Source organism: Peromyscus maniculatus, chromosome 21 (genome assembly GCF_049852395.1).
Source record: "Peromyscus maniculatus bairdii isolate BWxNUB_F1_BW_parent chromosome 21, HU_Pman_BW_mat_3.1, whole genome shotgun sequence".
In the NCBI taxonomy this organism is placed as follows: domain Eukaryota; kingdom Metazoa; phylum Chordata; class Mammalia; order Rodentia; family Cricetidae; genus Peromyscus; species Peromyscus maniculatus.
The window spans coordinates 9,326,722-9,344,318 of record NC_134872.1 but is presented as its reverse complement, the minus strand read 5'-3'; the positions used below and the strand labels follow the sequence as shown (position 1 = coordinate 9,344,318).

General features: G+C 51.0%; 1 protein-coding gene across 1 annotated transcript; it reads left to right on the top strand.

Moving 5' to 3' along the window:
* Positions 1-7,856: 7,856 nt before the first annotated feature.
* Tff3 (trefoil factor 3) lies at positions 7,857-11,866 on the top strand. The gene is made up of 3 exons (XM_006997719.4): positions 7,857-8,048; positions 9,946-10,092; positions 11,681-11,866. Exons 1-3 carry the CDS (start codon positions 7,967-7,969, stop codon positions 11,692-11,694), a joined length of 243 nt encoding a protein of 80 aa, XP_006997781.1. The 5' UTR covers positions 7,857-7,966; the 3' UTR covers positions 11,695-11,866.
* Positions 11,867-17,597: the final 5,731 nt, after the last annotated feature.

Sequence of the window (17,597 nt, the reverse complement as noted above, 5' to 3'; positions counted from 1 at the left end):
GTCATGAAGTAGCAATGAAAATAATTTTATGGTTGGGCGTCACCACAACATGAGGAACTGTATTAAAGGTCCACAACACTGGGAAGGTTGAGAACTATTATTTTAAGTTGTTTCAAGTATTTAGACACATTGATGACCCAGTAACTAAACAGAGTTCTTTGCTTTTCCCCCTCTCTCAAAGAAGGACATGAGTCTCCCTCTGCGGGGAAGCCCTTCCTGTAGACCCAAGCACCTGTTTCACTATTGGAGGGGTTTTTTTTTTCTGTGACGTCTTCTATAAATATGAAATTATGATATTAGCATCTAGTGAGATTTGTCCTGCCTTTCTCCTGTCAATCATCATGATCACCATCTTCTTCCTCCTTTTCTTCCTATTCCTCCTCCTCCTCTTTTCAAAACATACTTTAGATATAGCAATACAATTCACATACGAAAGGACAATAAATAGAATGATTTGATATAGTTTTTGTTGTTGTTGTATTTTTCCTTTTATTTTATTTTACAATACCATTCAGTTCTACAAAGCAGCCATGGGTTCCCCTGTTCTCCCCCCTCCCACACCCTCCCCTTGCCCCCAGCCCACCCCCCATTCCCACCTCCTCCAAGGCAAATCCTCCCCTGAGGACTGAGATCAACCTGGTAGACTCAGTCCAGGCAGGTCCAGTCCCCTCCTCCCAGACTGAGCCAAGCGTCCCTGCATAAGCTCCAGGTTTCAAACAGCCAACTCATGCAATGAGCACAGGACTTGGTCCCACTGCCTAGTTGCCTCCCAAACTGATTAAGCCAATCGACTGTCTCACCTATTCAGAGGGCCTGATCCAGCTGGGGGCCCCTCAGCCTTTGGTTCATAGTTCATGTGTTTTCATTCGTTTGGCTATTTTTTTTCAATAATTGAGTAAAACCGAAATTTATTATAAGCCACTGTTGTCCTAGGGACCTCCATGCTATATATATAGCCTCTATGGTTCTATGGGTTGTGGTCTGATTGTTCTTTATTTTATATCTAGAATCCACTTATGATATAGTTTTTTTTTTGTTTTGTTTTTTTTGTTTTTTGTTTTTTTGTTTTTCGAGACAGGGTTTCTCTGTGTAGCTTTGCGCCTTTCCTGGAACTCACTTGGTAGCCCAGGCTGGCCTCGAACTCACAGAGATCCGCCTGGCTCTGCCTCCCAAGTGCTGGGATTAAAGGCGTGTGCCACCAACGCCCGGCGATATAGTTTTAAACAGAAGAAAAAGGGGGAATTTTCAACTTATAAAATTCCTACTCCCAGAACAAATTTTTTAAAAATTGTTTTTCTTTCTAAGTGTGCCAGTATGACAAATGTATCCAGTGACTAGTCGTATCTAATTCCTATCACACTAATGGTCACTGGAATTAAAAAGAAACTTGGCCAGTTACATTCATGAACCCCGGTGGCAGCACCAGGTGGCATAGAGGGGCAGTACCCTGCTAAACAAATGTGAACGGTGCAGGCCGTAACTGCTGGGTCTCGGCTCTTGAGAGGGTGCTTCCAGCCTGGGGCTCTGTCAGCACATAGCTGAGTCTTAGTCCTCTGGATTGCCCCGTGTCCCGTGCCTTAGTACAATCTCCTGTCACTTACTTTTCTTGTCCCTCTATCTCACCCCCTCTGCTCAGCAGAGCCAGCCCGGGGCCACCTTAGCTTCTCCCTGATGAAGTGATGTGCTGTCCCAAGGCCACAGAGCCCCGTTCTTTCCTTTCAACCTACTGCACATGTTATGAAACGAACACGTCAACCACCCAATCCTTCCCAATAGATCAAGCTACCCGAGGGCGGGGTCCCTGTGGGTGGAATTGCTACCTGGGGTCAGGATTTGAGATGCTCCGCCACAGCCAGCATTTTATCAACAGTGGCCACCAGGTCCTCTTCGGTATCTTCCACAACACCTGGCTGGAGACTGTACCTGGCGATGGCTATAATAAATATTGACTGTTTGTCTTTTGCTCAATAGTATTTCTGCCAGCAGGAACTCAGCAAATATTAACTCACTGGTAAAACTCCCCAAGTCATATATATAAAAACCAGTTGGCCACGAGGGCTCTGGGTGTGTGGCTAATCTGTGAGGGACCTTGGTGGGCAGGTGTGGAAAATGGGGTTATTAGGGCCTAGAGACCATGCCGGTGCAGTTGTGATCAGGAGTGAGTTGACCCCCAGGTCTCACCATTGGCTCCAGTTCTGTGGTGGGGTTAGCCAGCAGGTGAGTGAGTGCCAGGAGAGAAAGCGTCCTGGAGACACGGGCATTCGAGTGAGTGGGAAGAGATTTAAGGTCATTGTCTCTTAATGAACTAAGAGTCACACAGCAAAGTGGTCGGAGTCCCCAGTGCAGCAGCCCGGGAGGTAGAAGCTGTGAGGCAATTTTCCCTCAAGCAGAGGAAGCCAGCAAGCCTGTCCTGAACGCCAGTACAGAGCTGCCTGACATGAGGCCCTGTGGTCACTGGAGGACTTAGTCTAGCTGACACATCCTTTCTGTGGCTATGACCCCACACCATTCCTAAGGTTGTGTCTGCATTCCGTCTCCCCTGAACTCAAAACCCTCTGTCTGCTGGGCTGTAGAGCTGACCGTTGCTGGCGATGTTGGAGACCAACAATTCTGGTACCAAATGTGGTGGATTCTGTGACATGCGAGGGATACCCCCCCTCCTCGTCTGCTCTTATTCTACATTTAGTGACGCACGTAGTTGGCACCTGTCCTCCTGTGCCAACAGACACTCTGCAACCATCTGTTTGCTCTTGGGACAGTGGGTAGCAGTTTCCTAGGACTCAGAACAGCCACCTCGCTTTGCCGTGTGTGTGACCCACTGAGCTGGCTCCTAGCAATGACGACAGACCAGGGTGCACTTGGTCCAGAGACTAGCAGTTCTGAAGGTAATCTCCTCCTCTACCCGACGGTGTGCTAAGCCGTTCCTTAGTCCTTGCTTCCCCCCAGCTCAGGAATGCAGCCTGGGCTCCAAGCAGACTTGATGCGTCAGCTAATACAGCCTAAGACAAGGTCTTAGAAATACACCGTTGACCAGTTAGTGGCAGTGCAAACATCGTGTGGGGCACTCTCATACACAGAGTAGACGGCACACTCACTCAGTGTGTTCTCCTGATTCCATGGACGCAGTCAACGTGTGATGAACCAGCTGGCGTAGCACAGCATGCCCCAGCAAATGCACTCTAGTTAGCAGGAGGAATACACGTGTACTAGTTTCATGTCAACCTGACACAAGCCAGAGTCATCAGAGAGGAGGGAGCCTCAGTGGAGAAAAAACGCCTCCATAAGATCCGGCTGTAAGGCTTGGGTCTCGTCCTGCATCTTAAGAGTTATACCTGATTTTTTTTTTTAAACCTGTTTTCTTCAGAATCCATTAGAGAATGGGACCATTTTCCTTTTGTTTCTGAGCCAAGGAGTGCCTGATGCTGAAGGTCAGGCATCCTGCACATGATGGAAAGAAGTAGGCTTGACACCAGCTTCAGCATAAACACGTGGATGACATGACACCAGGACATTTTCAACTCCATCGGCATCCCATGCGGCCATCCTACTAAGCACCTTCTGCTGCAAGAAGCTGCTGAGTGCTTCATTTCCCAGGGCCTGGTGGGAGAGAAAGCTGAGGTCACCTTACGGAGGCCCAGGAATCAAGGGTTTAAGTAAGATCTGAGAAGACTCTGTTCCCTGGGAAGCTTGGTGCTGGGTGGGATGTAGCATGGGGCCCTCACTCCCAAGCAGGTGAGACTTTGTGGTGTTGAGCAGTTCTCTGGGTTAGAATGTAAAAACAACTCCAAAACAGGACCCCAGCTTCCACCGCAAGCCTAAGCCTGGCTGGGTATCAGAGGATGACCCGGTTGGTCATTCGAGGCTCCCCGGCTCCACCGCCCCCACTGTAGTTGGATTTGTTCAATGTAAACTTTCAGTGTTTCAAGTGTATTTCCTCAAACAATGTGGACCGCAGCGGCCATCTACAGGGATCTTGGCTTTTGCTTTACCTGTCTTGATGCCTCGTAATAAAGAAATGGAATTCTGAAAGTGCTTTCTCTGCCACTGTCCTTGTTGGCGTCTCTGTTGCTGTGACAAAACATGGACTACAAGAGATTTGGGGAAGAAATGACGTCATCTTACTTTACAGTCTGTCATCAAGGGAAGCCAAGGTGGGTGGAACTCAAGGCAGGAACTTGCAGGCCTGAGAGATCACAAGGGGACAGAAGCTTCCCTGGCTTGCCCAGCTTGCTTAATGGTATGGCCCAGGCCCACCTGCCTAGGGACAGTACCGCCCACAGTGGACCGGTCCATCCTACATCAACTTGCAGTTAAGAGAATGCCTCACAGGCATGCCACAGTCGGGTGGAGGCAATTCTTCAGTTGAGGGGAGGCCAGCAGAGGGGAGGTCAGCAGAGGGGAGGTGAGCAGAGGGGAGGTGAGCAGAGGGGAAGTGAGCAGAGGGGAGGTGAGCAGAGGGGAGGTGAGCAGAGAGGAGATGAGCAGAGGGGAGGCCATCAGAGATGAGCCATGGAAAGCACCAAATGCTCTGGACCTTCCTGCCAGAAGCAGAGGCTGAAGTGGCCTCAGAGCCACTGGCTGCTGTAGAAAGGACCACAAGAGATGGTTCACCTGACAGAGACTTGGCTCTCCAGCCTGGAAGCCCACGAGTCCAAGATCAAGGTGTTGGCCGAGCACTGACCTCTGCATGGACTCTGGGCAGGAGACTTTGTTTTGTTGAGACAGGGTCTCACTACACAGCTCTGGCTATTCTGGAACTCACTGTGTAGACCAGGCTGGCCTGGAACTCACAGAGATCCACCTGTCTCTGCTCTCCACTGCTGGGATTAAAGTCGTGAGCCACCATACCCAGCTCAAGGGCAGGGGACGTTTTTTGCTGTTCTTCACTCCTGGTGGCCGTTTCTTGGCACTCCTTGGCTTGGGAACTTGTCCCTCCTGTCTCTGTCCCATTGTTAAATGGCCATCTTCTCCCATGTCGCTGCTCACCTGGTCCTGGCTCTGTGTCTTTTCCTCCTCTTAAAAGGACGTCCATCAGTTGGAGTTATGGCCACCTTTACTCCTGTATCATGCTATCACTGTTCACTGAATTACATCCACAAGAACTTTATTTCTAAACAAAGTCACAGGCCTAGGATACTGACCAACCCAGCACATTTGAAAATCCCTGCCGGGCAGTGGTGGCGCACACCTTTAATCCCAGCACTCAGGAGGCAGAGCCAGGTGGATCTCTGTGAGTTCGAGGCCAGCATGGACTACCAAGTGAGTTCCAGGAAAGGCGCAAAGCTACACAGAGAAACCCTGTCTCGAAAAACTAAAAAAAAAAAAAAGAAAAGAAAAGAAAATCCCCATGACACCACCTTGGTTCACGGAGAGAGGCAGTCTGGTACCCTAGAGAGGCAGCGGCTCATCTGGGTTGCTGGTGGGCAGGCCTCATGCATAGGGGTTTCCCATGCCATCTGTCCAGGGATTTGATCCCACACCTGCAGGTTCGTTTTTGTGAACATCTGAGAAGAGCTGTGTGCCTCCTGGTCTGGTAGGGAGGGGCTCTTGTCTTCCCTGAAGAGTCAAGGCCACCGCAAGGCCGCAGACTGGCTCCTCTGAGGTGGCTCCTGTCGCTGGGTGGTAAGAGCTATGAACCTGCAGGGGAAAGGCGGGGCGGTGTGTGTGTGTGTGTGTGTGTGTGTGTGTGTGTGTGTGTGTGTGTGTGTGTGTGTGATGCACTGCCCTGCTGCTCGGCTGTCAGCTGCTGTGTTTTAGACTTATCTCTGTTCCAGAAGGTGTCCCTGGGAGATGATTCCGATGCCACAGCCCCGCCCACCTACAGCCATCTGGAGCCAGGGATGGCTGTGGAGAGTCCCCTAGGGCGGCCAAAGCCAGGGCCCTGAGTCATCTCTAAGCTGGCCATTGTTTTCCTAGAACACCAGGACCTGTGTCTTCCCGACAGTGGTGGGTGGATACTGTCTTCATACTCAAGGCTGGGGGCTCAGCCCTAGGTGGGGATCACCTTCTGCAGCTAGTATGCCACATTTACATTTATCCCCAAAAGACAGGGGCACCCCTGAGCCCGCCGAGGTGTTTGCTTCCCCCAGCATCCACATCTAGGTCCTGATGACTCAGAAGGGCCTGGGAGGCCAGAGAAGAATTCACAGGGAGGGAGGGAGGGAGGGAGGGAGGGCCACGCCTATCGCAGCTGTAATACGAGTGACAGGTGGCCAGCAGGAATTCCTGGCGACGACGACGACGACGACGCTGCCTTCATCCTCCACCTATCTGCTGGCTCCGATAACCGCCAGTGGTAACTTGAGAAAAGGGAGAGGTGGCCCCATGTTCGGCCTTCACCTGCCCCGAGGACGGTATTATTATGGGATGCTGATAAGTGTCCCCAAGCAGGTAGTACCACTCCCGATGCCCTTCTGACCCTTACTCATCTAGTGAACTCATACCCAGGCCTCAAAACCCAGGTAGACTTCACCCCACCCTGACAACTCTTATGTCACAGTTCCCGACGTAAGCCTTTTCTCTCCTCTCCAGGCTGTGATCCCTGAGGGCTCTGCTGGTTGTCATGAGGTCCCTGTATCTGCAGGCTGTCTCTGGCCTTTGATCCGGACTCTGTGTATGTCAGGCTCTCCCGATATGGGAGGCTGCATCTCTGACGCCAGGACCAGCCTTCAGGCTCCCACTGGCCAGTCAGTGAAGGCTGACTCCTGGACACCCCCTTTAGGAACCCATTCTCATACTGGCTCAAAGCGGATGCCAAGTCTGAGCCGTCAGATGTAGCCATTTTTACAGGATGATGTACAAATGTGCTGGATGGTTCTCAGGTGGTCCCTGTGAAAGCACACGGATGTCACAATGCTGGTCAGTGAGGACCAGGCAAAGGAAGATCCCCGTTGAACTAATGGCTAGCCCCAGCTGCTGGAGTAATTTCACGGGAACTCTGTCAGACTGGAGAAACTGATTCTTCCTTCAGAAGCCAGGTCTCCTTGTACCAGCCTCATCCTCACAGGCTGTTCAAGGCTGCTTTCCAATGTCGACCATTTATTGAAAGTAAGGCAAGGCAGACTGGACAAAGATGAAGAGTCTGAACCTGCTTGGGTTAAAAATCTGCTTAGGAGGGGCTGGAGGGGTGGCTCAGTGGTGAAGAGCACTGACTGCTCTTCCAGAGGACCCAAGTTCAAGTCCCAGCACCCACATAGTGGCTCACAATTGTCTGTAACTCCAGTTCTAGAGGATCTGATGTCTCGTCTGACCTCTGCACGCCCCTGCATACATGCAGGTACACACACACACATACATACACACACACACAATTAAGTAAGTAAATTAAAAAAAAAAATCCACTTGACTCTAGAGACCAGAGGTGCTGAAAACAGATGTCTCTAGACAGAAGGGGGGGGCTTTCTATTATTTGATTTTAAAAACCAAATGTATATTATTTTTATTAAAATACATTGGATAAATGCATTTTAGGCATTAAAGCATAGCTAATAATAATAAATGGCTTTTCTGGGGGAAAGTATAGAGCTAGAGTCTCCACCTTTAAGAGTGATAGACGCTGGAGACCCAGGGACCCAACTTAGTTGTCATATGCGTTTCAGGTGTCAGTGGTGTTGTGGACTAAGTGGCCCAGGGTCCTCTGCATTGCTCCTGTAAGGTGATTGAGACCACAAGACTAAACGTCCCTTGCAGCCTCACCGACCCTTCTTCCAGACTAGGTTCATACAGTGATTGACAGACCCTGCTTCCAGGCTGAACTCTGAAGTGGCTGTCCCACCCCTCCTCGTTCCTCCCTCCCCACCCCATCCCCCGACTTAGGATAGGGGAGGAGTCTTCTGGAATTCACAGGACAGAAGGTGGTGGAGCTAGAGGCCAGAGTCCACAGGACCCAGCAAACATATGGGTATAAAAGGGCCTTCCTTGTGACCCTGCACATCCTGTGTGCTGATCCTAAAGCTTGCCTGCTGCCATGGAGACCAGAGCCCTCTGGCTAATGCTGCTGGTCCTGCTTGCGGGGCCCTCTGGGCTAGCTTCGGAGTATGTTGGCCTGTGTAAGTACCTATCTGCTCCCCTGGGTACTAGGCTGGAACCTCTCAGCAGGGGGAGGGACACAGAAGATCGACCTGCCTACCTTCTACATCAATTTAACTTACCAGGCACACGCTTTCTTACAGAAATCCTACAGAGGGTCTCTTTGTGTCCCATTTCACAGTCAAGTTAACGGAGGCTCAAAGAAATTGAACATACTTCTCTCCTCCTCAGGTGCTCATCCTTTCTTATTTCCTTCTTTGCTGGAGATTTCTAGACAGTGGTGGTCTTTACACACTGTCCCGGCAAGTCACCAGAACAACAACAAAAAAAAGATAAAGATAAAAAGAAAAGAAAAGAAAAGAAAAGAAAAGAAAAGAAAAAGAAACAGTTGAGAAGGCAGTGGAAACCACCGAATCACAGTGCTGGGTGAGAGGTAGCCAAGCTCAGAGACGCAGGGTATGACCTTCACCAGGTCACAGCTGACCAGGGTGAAGACAGTAGGTCTCCTGGGGAGCTGTGAAACCCTGCTACCCCGGGCAGGGCATGTCAGCTGCGTAAGAGCATCTTGGAGCTGGAGCCAGGTTGAAGTTTCAAAAAAGGTCCCTTGGGGCCCTGGGTCAGGGTCTGGAGTAGCTGAGAAAGGCACGAAGGACCTGCTGCAGTGGGGGAGATGAAGAAGGGTGCTGGGTTCCCATGTTCGTAAGGGAAATCAGCTAGCCGATGAAAGGAGGCAGGCTTTAGGGGCGCGTGTGCAAAAGCGTACGGTCTTGAAGCAGGAATGCAGCAGATGGAGGAAGCTCACAGCTCAGTCAGGACAAGCTAACCACCCTGTGGTGGCGAGCTACAGCAGAGACACTGGAATAGTTCACATGGCGATCTTCCCTATGGGACACTTTCCGCCGGGGAGGGGACAGTTCTTTCTTTGTTTTCTTTTCATTTTTCCTTATTAAGAAATTTTCTACTCACTCTACATATCACCCACAGATCTCACCTCCTCCCTCCTCTCATCCTCCAGCCCTCCCTCCTAAGCACCCCCACATCCCCACATCCCCCAAATCAAGGTCTCCCATGGGGAGTCAGCAGAGCCCTGCACATTGAGCCTAGGCAGGTCCAAGGAGGGGACAGTTCTTATGGATCAAACAAAGAAGGGACCCTTGTTTTAAGGTTCAGGGGCCCCTGGATTCCTGGGATCCTGTGGGCTGGAGGGCATTTAGACCTGTTTATGATTTCCTAACCAGGTGTCATGAAGCCAAAAGATAAGCCAAAAGAGGGACCCTAGACAAAAGGCCAAGTTCTTTGGGTTAGCATTCAGTGGTGCGGGCAGACCACAGCTATCCTTCCAGATCCACGAGTGCACAGCAAGATCAAGGGCCAGCCCGGACTACATGAGAGCCTGTCTCAAAAAAACAAAAAAAAAAAACCAAGATTTATCCTGAGTCAAATATGAGTGGCTACAGCCAGGAAGTTGTCCACCATGCAAGTGGCTGCAAGAAGCTCTGTAGACACAACAAAAGATGGTCATAAATCAAGGCATTCCCTGAGTACGCTGATGGGGATGTCAGGGCTACACCAGAGGGCGGGGGCTTTCGGATGTTATCTGATGGCGTTCTTAGCTTTGGAGTTGGTGGCAGCTGGGGGGTCTGTTAAGGCAACACATTCTAAAGGTTTCAACTTCAAAGGATGCTAGGCACAGCGATGGTTGGAACCAGCGGCAGCCCAGCATGATTTTAGTTCAGTATTCCCACTTTCCACCGTCAGTTCATTTCGTAATGAACTGCTTTTCTTTAGTCATCCCCCATGGGGCAAGACTGTCACGATCTTTGAATTCAGGAGGAAGGGTGGAGGGGGGTTCCACAGGAAGCAAGAAAGTAGCCCCAAACATGTCATCTGGCAGCTGACCGGGTTTTGTTTGGACAGCTCCAAGCCAGTGTATGGTCCCGGCAAAAGAAAGGGTGGACTGCGGCTACCCCAGAGTCACAGAAGAGCAGTGTAACAACCGTGGCTGCTGCTTCGACTCCAGCATCCCGAATGTGCCCTGGTGCTTCAAGCCTCTGCAGGAGACAGGTAAGGCCAGCCAGCGGTGCCCAGGGCAGCCCTGTCTTCCCATGTGGCTGGGCCTTAGCGAGAATCAGCATTGTCGCTGTGCCTTGGTGGAGGCCTCACATGGGAGACCTCATATCAGGGCCTTTGTGCCCGGGGCAGCTAGTGGCCAGTGGCTGGCCCTTTCTGTAAAATATAAACACGTGTTCTGAGGGCCAGGGAGATGACTCAGTCAGCAGAATGCTTTCTACACAAGCATGAGGTCATGAGTTTGATTCACGAAACCATGTCAAAAAGCCTGGTGCGGTGGTCGATGCTTGGACCCACATCACCAGGGAGGGAGAGGCATACAGATCCCTGGGCCTTGCTGGCCAGCTAGCCTAACTGGAGAGTCCCAGGCCAGGGAGAGACCCCCATCTCAATAAACAAGGTAGGTCTAGTGAGGTGGTTCAGCAGATAAAGGTGCTTGCTGCCCAGCCTGATGACGTGGGTTCAATTCCTGAAACCCACATGGCGGCTGAGGAGAACTGACGCTCCCCCAAGTCGTCTTCTGACATCCACCTGTGCACTGGCATGCCTCCCCTGCACATATGCACACACACAGAGTAAATAAATGTAGATATACACATACATGAACACACACACACACACACACACACACACACACACACACACACACACCAAAGCAGATAGCTCCTGAGGAACAACACTTGAGAGTCTGTTGAGAGTCTGTCCATCCCTCCCCCAAGACACACACACACACACACACACACACACACACACACACACACACGCTCGGTGGAAACTGGTGTGAAACATGGACACCATGGAGCTGTGGAAGTGGGCTGATTCTGAGCCTGTTCTTAGCAAGCTAGCCATCTCTAGTCCCTATATGACATGCTCACAGCAGACCAGCAGCCAGGAGACAGTGCTGGTGCCCTGATTCCTCCCCACTCTTGTTCCTGCCTCTGTTATCCCCTCCCTGGGTGGAGCCGGTTGCAGGGCAAGTACCCTGAGAATCCCTGGGTAGGGCTGTGTGCAAACAGCAGATGGCCAAGCACACGGGTGGCTTGCCAATCCTGTTTTATCCAGGCCCGCAACCTACCACATCTTAGGGGGGCCATCTACTGAGAACCATCTGTCACATCCAAATGCTGGCTCACCTCCTAAGAGGCTGTATCTCTGCAAGGCATTGTCCTGGGCTGGCACTTAAAGGAGTCCGATGTGCTCTTTGGCCTGGGTAACAGATGGCCGAGCCCCAGCTGAATGGAAGTGTGCCATGTACAGGCTCCTTCTCCTTCCGCAGAGCCCAGGAGGACTGAGTATAGTCAGGAGCAGTGGCAGGAGCTGGCCACTGCCCCGTGATTGGCAGGTCACTTGCCTCTGGCTCCCTTCCAGGTACCATTTCACATACCCGCTGCCAGGACCACTAGGGGTCCGGTTACCCGGTTTGACAGTGCCAGGGAGGATGCACAGTGTCTCTTGCAGGCTTTGGGGGGCACACGTTTCCCCTGTGACCAGGGAAGAAGGCAGCCAGGTGCTGGCCTGGGGAAGCCAGGCAGCCCTGGGTGGGGATGATCGGACTCACCTTGACCCTTTCCTTCCTTCCCAGAATGCACATTTTGAAGTCACCCAGGCTCTGGGAAGGGGGCTCTGCACCCTGGACACTTGCTGGCGGTGGTGGCCGAGGGCAACACTCATCCCTGCTCTGTTCTCTCTGCTGCTGGCCAACCTAGGAGCCTGGAGTCCTGAAGAATAAAGACCCCAACTCAGCACAAGGCTGCTCTGGTTGCTGAGACCTCTGCTCTTGCGTTTATTTCTGCGTGTCGCTCTTGGGGTGGGGGTGGGAGGGGGGGTGAAGGGTCACACTTCACTGAGGAGAGGGTGTCCCAGGCCCATGGGGAACAGTCCCTGAGTTGTCATAACACACTGAGAGCAAGAGCCTCAAGTCAGGAACCCTCTGTTGTTGAGATGAAACCCTCTGACCCAAATCAACTCAGGGGCAGAAGGGTTTATCTGGCTTACACTTCCAGGTCACAGTCCCATCCCTGAGGGAAGTCACAGCAGGAAATTGAATCAGAAACCATAAAGGATGCCTCCTGCTGCCACAGTCTTGGGCTCCTGTTTAGGTGACTTGCTTATAAAACCCAGCCCCTCCCCCTTGCAAACCCTCCCCCGCGGCCCCCCCCCATGCCCAGGGATGGTGCCGCCCACAGTGGTCTGGGCCCCTTTATATCAGTTAACAAGTAAGACAATCCCCGCCCCACCCCAAGACAGGCCAATCTGATCTGGGCAGGGCCTCAATTGAGACTGCTTTCTCAGGTGACTCTAGGCTGTGTCAAATTGAGTTAGAGCTAACTAGGACAGTACGCAGGTGGATCCTTCTACAGCACATTTCCTCTGTAAAATGAGAAAAAGGAGGAGAAGATAGAGGAGGAGGAGAAAGAGGAAGAAGAAGAGGAAGAGGAAGAAGAAGAAGAAAAAAGAAGAAAAAGAAGAAGAGGAAGAAGAAGAAGAAGAAGAAGAAGAAGAAGAAGAAGAAGAAGAAGAAGAAGAAGAAGAAGAAGAAGAAGAAAAAGAAGAAGAAACACCTCTCCTGCAAGATTTACAAATCTTTATGCCTTCCTTGCAAAGAAAGCAAACTAAGAAAGCCATCATATATTCTGGCCTCGTTTGTATTTATCTACAGTCAAATTTAACATTGGCCACACTGTAGGCGGCATTTTTTTTTTTCTAATAGACAGCAATGGTCTCACATCCCTGCCCAGTGTCCACAGCCTCTAGGCTGTTGGTAACCTCTCTTCATTTCCTGGTGAGGCTTTTCTCTGCACCCACCATGGGAAGGTTTGGGGGTGGAATCCCCTGGATGTGCTGCAAGGCTGATCCTAAGTCCTACTCCCACAGGGGACCCTCTTGAGGCCACACCATTCATGCTACTGTATGACCCAATTACAGACAACATTGCTTTTCACTAAGCTGAGGTTCCGTGGTTTCTTCTTCTTGGAAAAGGCCTCGGTCCCCTGAAACACCACTGCACTGGGAATGATGATTCAAGGTGATTTTGGGCCAATCACATTGAAAACATATCAGAGGGACTGTTACAGTGACCGTGACACCCAGGATGTACAGGGGAAAACAGTGGGAACCCACTCCTTATAGGACCATCAGAGTAAACTCTGGAGACAGATGTTTGAGCCTGAATGATAGGCAAAGCTCCTGCCTCCTTGGCTCCTACTTGCTTTTATAAATAAAGGTTTATTGGAAGCAGGGCCAGGATTACAGTGTAAAAGTGGGGCACTGTTATCCAAGTGCAGAATTTTGACATTTTGTTCATTGCATATTTCTACACTACTTTTGATTTTTTTTTAAAATCCTGATATCTATCTTGATGGCTGATTTTTCTGTGCATTTCCATGCAAAGGGAACACTTTACACTGCACTTGACCCTGGTCCCCACCCTGCTTAGTGACCTTGGACTTGGGGGCCCTCACTGTTAGAGCTCTGGGCACATCAGAAGTGAGATGTGCCCTACGCTCACATACAACAGGATACAACAGTAAGTCTTCCCGCAGGCCCCATGTCCCAGAGCCCTGACATAGAGGGAGGTTGTCAGGGTGTCTTTGTTTAGAACCCAAAGGGGCCCTTCTAGTTGTCCACCTGCAAAGCTCAGGAAGGATACTTCTAGGTTCATGTCACCCTTAACTACAAGCCATGTCTCCAGCCTGACTTTCAGTTTTAAATGGGATCTCGAGATATTTTCTTGACCACTGAGCTCTCTGGTGTCCCCTGAACACTGTCATGTGAGGTAAGAGCCTGGCTTCCTCCACCTGGCTCTGCTTGGTGAAGGGAGGGTCCCAGGGGATCCAGTCAGTAAACCCAAGCATAGGGACAAGCTTCTTGAATGTCGTATTGCAGAGGTGCCCCCTCAGCATCAAGAAACCCGATTAAAGAGGTCCTGGAGAATAAGAGACCATGGTCACAGAGGTCCCCATGAGGGAGTCAGCAGTCCCTGGGCCTTCTGTGGCGAATGGAGAGACAGAGGGGGAAGCCCCAGGTCAGGGTCAACAGCGCAGGACCTTCCAGGCTGGCAGGATGGGCCAGGTTCTGTCTCCTCACCCACAACTGGTTGGCTTTGGAGGTTAAGCACCCCAAGGCTTTAGAAAACCTCTCCCACTTGTAAAGCCCGTGTTTGCATTATGCAAATAAAATGCAAAGAGAGCGGCTGTTTGTAACGGTCCGCGGGATCTGAACTTCACGGTTCCAGCTTGGCTGAACTAACCAACCTGTCATTGTTCATCCACACTGGCCACCCTCCTGGCCGAAGCTGATAGAAGAAACCCCCGCATCTTGTCACTCTCCGGTCCTTAGTCACACCAGGAGGTCGCGGTCACTCTGAGGGGAGCACCCCTTCTCTGTGGGACAGGTGCACTGGACTTTGCTCTCCTGGGGGTGCACCAGGCTCGGTCCCCAGATCCGTTTTCTTCAGCACCCACCCACCCGTCTACCTCTGCCTGGCCCTCCCTGACCACGGGAACTCAGGATGCTACCCTCCTTCCTCAGGGTCTCAGGGAGGGGGGAGGGTGGTGTGGGCTCAGCTGAAGGCAATCTGGCAACATTCCAGGAGCCGTGGCGTTCACGCTAGAATTTCTGGGAGTGTCTTCCAGGCCTAAATGAGGCCCTCTGTGAGCCCACCAGTTACTGAATCAGAACCGTGACTAAAACTCACATGGCTTCACACTGCCCTCTGCTGGCAGTGTGGAGTGGTGGCTGCTTCTCACCTCCTGTCCTTTCTAGCTTCCTAAAAAGAGGCCAACCCAGGGCCAGTCATTTCCTTGGGTGGCTTTGCACTGTGCGGTGTCCTAGGCTTGTTTATATCCTCCAACACTGTCACCTGAACCAGTGTGGTGCCGAGACCTTCCTGGTTGTGACTGGTAAGCCCAGGGTCACCCTACAGCATGCCTGTGATCTCCTGTGGGAGCCATGGGACACACGTCGGCCAAAGATAGGTATCTCCCATCCAAGCCCATTTTTGTGCTGTCTAGGACTTGGGGTGGGTTGGGGCTCAGAGACATAGTCTCACTGTATTGCCCTGTGGGTGTTTGGAAACTTGGGGTGCATTTCTGAGTGTCATAGGAACATGGGGACAAGGCTGGCTTTGAGTAGATACAAGGTCAGAGACGGCAGGAGTCTGTGATGTGCCAAGTGCGCTCGCATAGGCTGCTGCCTCTGTCGGTGATGACCCAGGATCCTGTCTGCTCATGGTGGCTGCAAACCTGTTGTCATGATTTGAACCCAGGCCTTTGCTCTGTGCTGCATCCTGACATAGGTCATGCCCTAATTTGCTCCTCCATTGCTGTGATAAACACCATGACCAAAAACAACCCGGGGAGGAAAAGGTTGATTTGGTTTAGATGTTACAGTCCATCACTGAAAGAACTTAAGGCAAGAACCTGGACACAGGAACTGAAGCAGAGGCCATGGAGAGATGCTGTTAACTGGCCTGCTCCGCATGGCTTGCTCAGCCTGCTTTCTTATAGAACCCAGGACCACTTGTCTAGGCGTGGCACTACCACAGTGGGCTGGGCCCTCCCATATCAATCGGTAATCGATAAAATACCCCACTGATTTGCCCACAGGCCAATTTGAGGGAAGCATTTTTTCAGTTGAGGTTTCTGTTCCGGTGGAATTCCACCTCAACTCCCCTCCCCCACCTCTTTCCCCAAACCAGCCCCCTCAAAGCCCACCAAACACGGCTTCTCCCCCAGAGATGCTCAAGACCGCTCCTATAGGGTATTTAAACTGAATCCCAGAAAACAGACACGTGGTTTTTCGGTCTCTTGTCCCTGTCTCCTCTCTGGAGAATCACCTGGGAACGCTTTACCCATTAAACCGGGGCTTTTTCTTATTTGGTCTGATTTGGATCGCTGTGTCGGCAGAGAGGCTTATGGGGATGCAAAAACCTTTCAGTTTCCTCTTCCCAGACGATTCAACCTCATGTCAAGTTGAAAATAAATAAATAAATAAATAAATAAATAAATAAATAAATAAATAAGGAGCCAAGGCAGGTTGTTTTTGTTTTCTGGCTTACTGTGTCCTGCATTTACCTAGCATGGAGCTACAGGCAAGGTGTCCATTCCTCTGTAGTAAAGCCCGCACGACACAGCTGCCCACTCGGCCTGCCAGGACTCCTGTCCTTACAGGTGGCCTGCTTTCAATGATTTTGTGCAGGGGCTCTGGTCCACCCCTGGACCAGGGCCACCCTGGTCCCTCATTACATCCTCTAGGGTGTGGACGTGCCAGTCCATATTCATTAGATAGTTTATCCCTTCACTTCTCATACTTCATAGGAATGTATGTTGTTTTCAAAAGTTTGTGTGCTGACCTGATTATGGAATGTGATGTGGAGGGGAAGGGGTACAGCGTGTGTGTGTGTGTGTGTGTGTGTGTGTGTGTGTGTGTTAGCTGGGGTTCTCTAGAGGAATAGAATGCATGTATATTATAAAAGGGGATTCAATAAACTGGCTTATACCATAGGGGCACTTGGGAGTCAGGAACAGAAGGATCATTGCAAATTCAAAGCCAGCCTGGTCTAGACAATGAGTTATAGGCTGGGCAGGGTTACATAGCGAGACCCTGCTTCAAGCAAGCAAAAATCAAACCAAACCAAACCAACCAACCAACCAAACAAACAAAACCCCCAAAAACTAACGGTGTGATTATCAACCAACCCCCGCCCCCAAAACACAGTCTATCAGTTTCCCACTCAGGCAGAATCTGAGTTTCTGCTCTGAGATTTGAGTGTGTGCTGCCAGAGGTCCTGGCCATTGCTTCTGGGGTGGCGCGTCCCCTTCCAGGCTGCCCGTGTTCTATTTCCAGCCTTCCCTCTGGGCACAGCGATTACTAGCTGCTTTTCTCTGCAGCTGTCCTTGCCTGCATTGGCCTGGTCACAGCAGCCTTTCCAATTTGTGGCCCCACCTCCCTAACCTGCCCCTAACCCTAATCTGCCCCCCTTGACATCCAGATCTGTTCCACATACTGTGAGTGTGCAGCCCCAGTGACCACTAGAGGGCACCCTTGAGCACTCACATGCATTTGTATTGTCCTTTCAAAGCAGGATACATCTCACCCAGCAAAGGATGTGGCACTCAGGTCCCCTAGGGGAGACTGTGTTGGTGACACCCCAGAACAGTTTGCCAGGAGCTTTCAGAGCTGCTGTGTGTGCTTGGGGGAGGAAGGTTGAGACCAGTGGTCCTCAACCTTCCTAATGCTGCGACCCTTTAATACAGTTCCTCATGTGGTGGTGACCCCCAACGATAAATTTTATTTTCATTGCTACTTTATAACCGTAATTTTGATACTTTTATGCATCGTAATGTAAATATCTGTGTTTTCCAATGGTCTTAAGCGATGACCCACAGGTTGAGAACAACCGTTTTTTGACCAGTACTGCTGCGTTGAGAGAGATCTCACTGAAGGAGCGGTAGGTTCATGCCAAGGTTTACTGTTCTGTCTTTGGTGTTGTGTTGGAT

What these genes read in the sequence shown, in the direction of transcription:
- Tff3 (XM_006997719.4), top strand. Translation starts at nt 7,967, where the DNA reads ATGGAGACCAGAGCCCTCTGGCTAATGCTGCTGGTCCTGCTTGCGGGG. An exon ending in TTCGGAGTATGTTGGCCTGT is followed by an intron (nt 8,049 to 9,945) that starts GTAAGTACCTAT and finishes TTGTTTGGACAG; the next exon opens with CTCCAAGCCAGTGTATGGTC.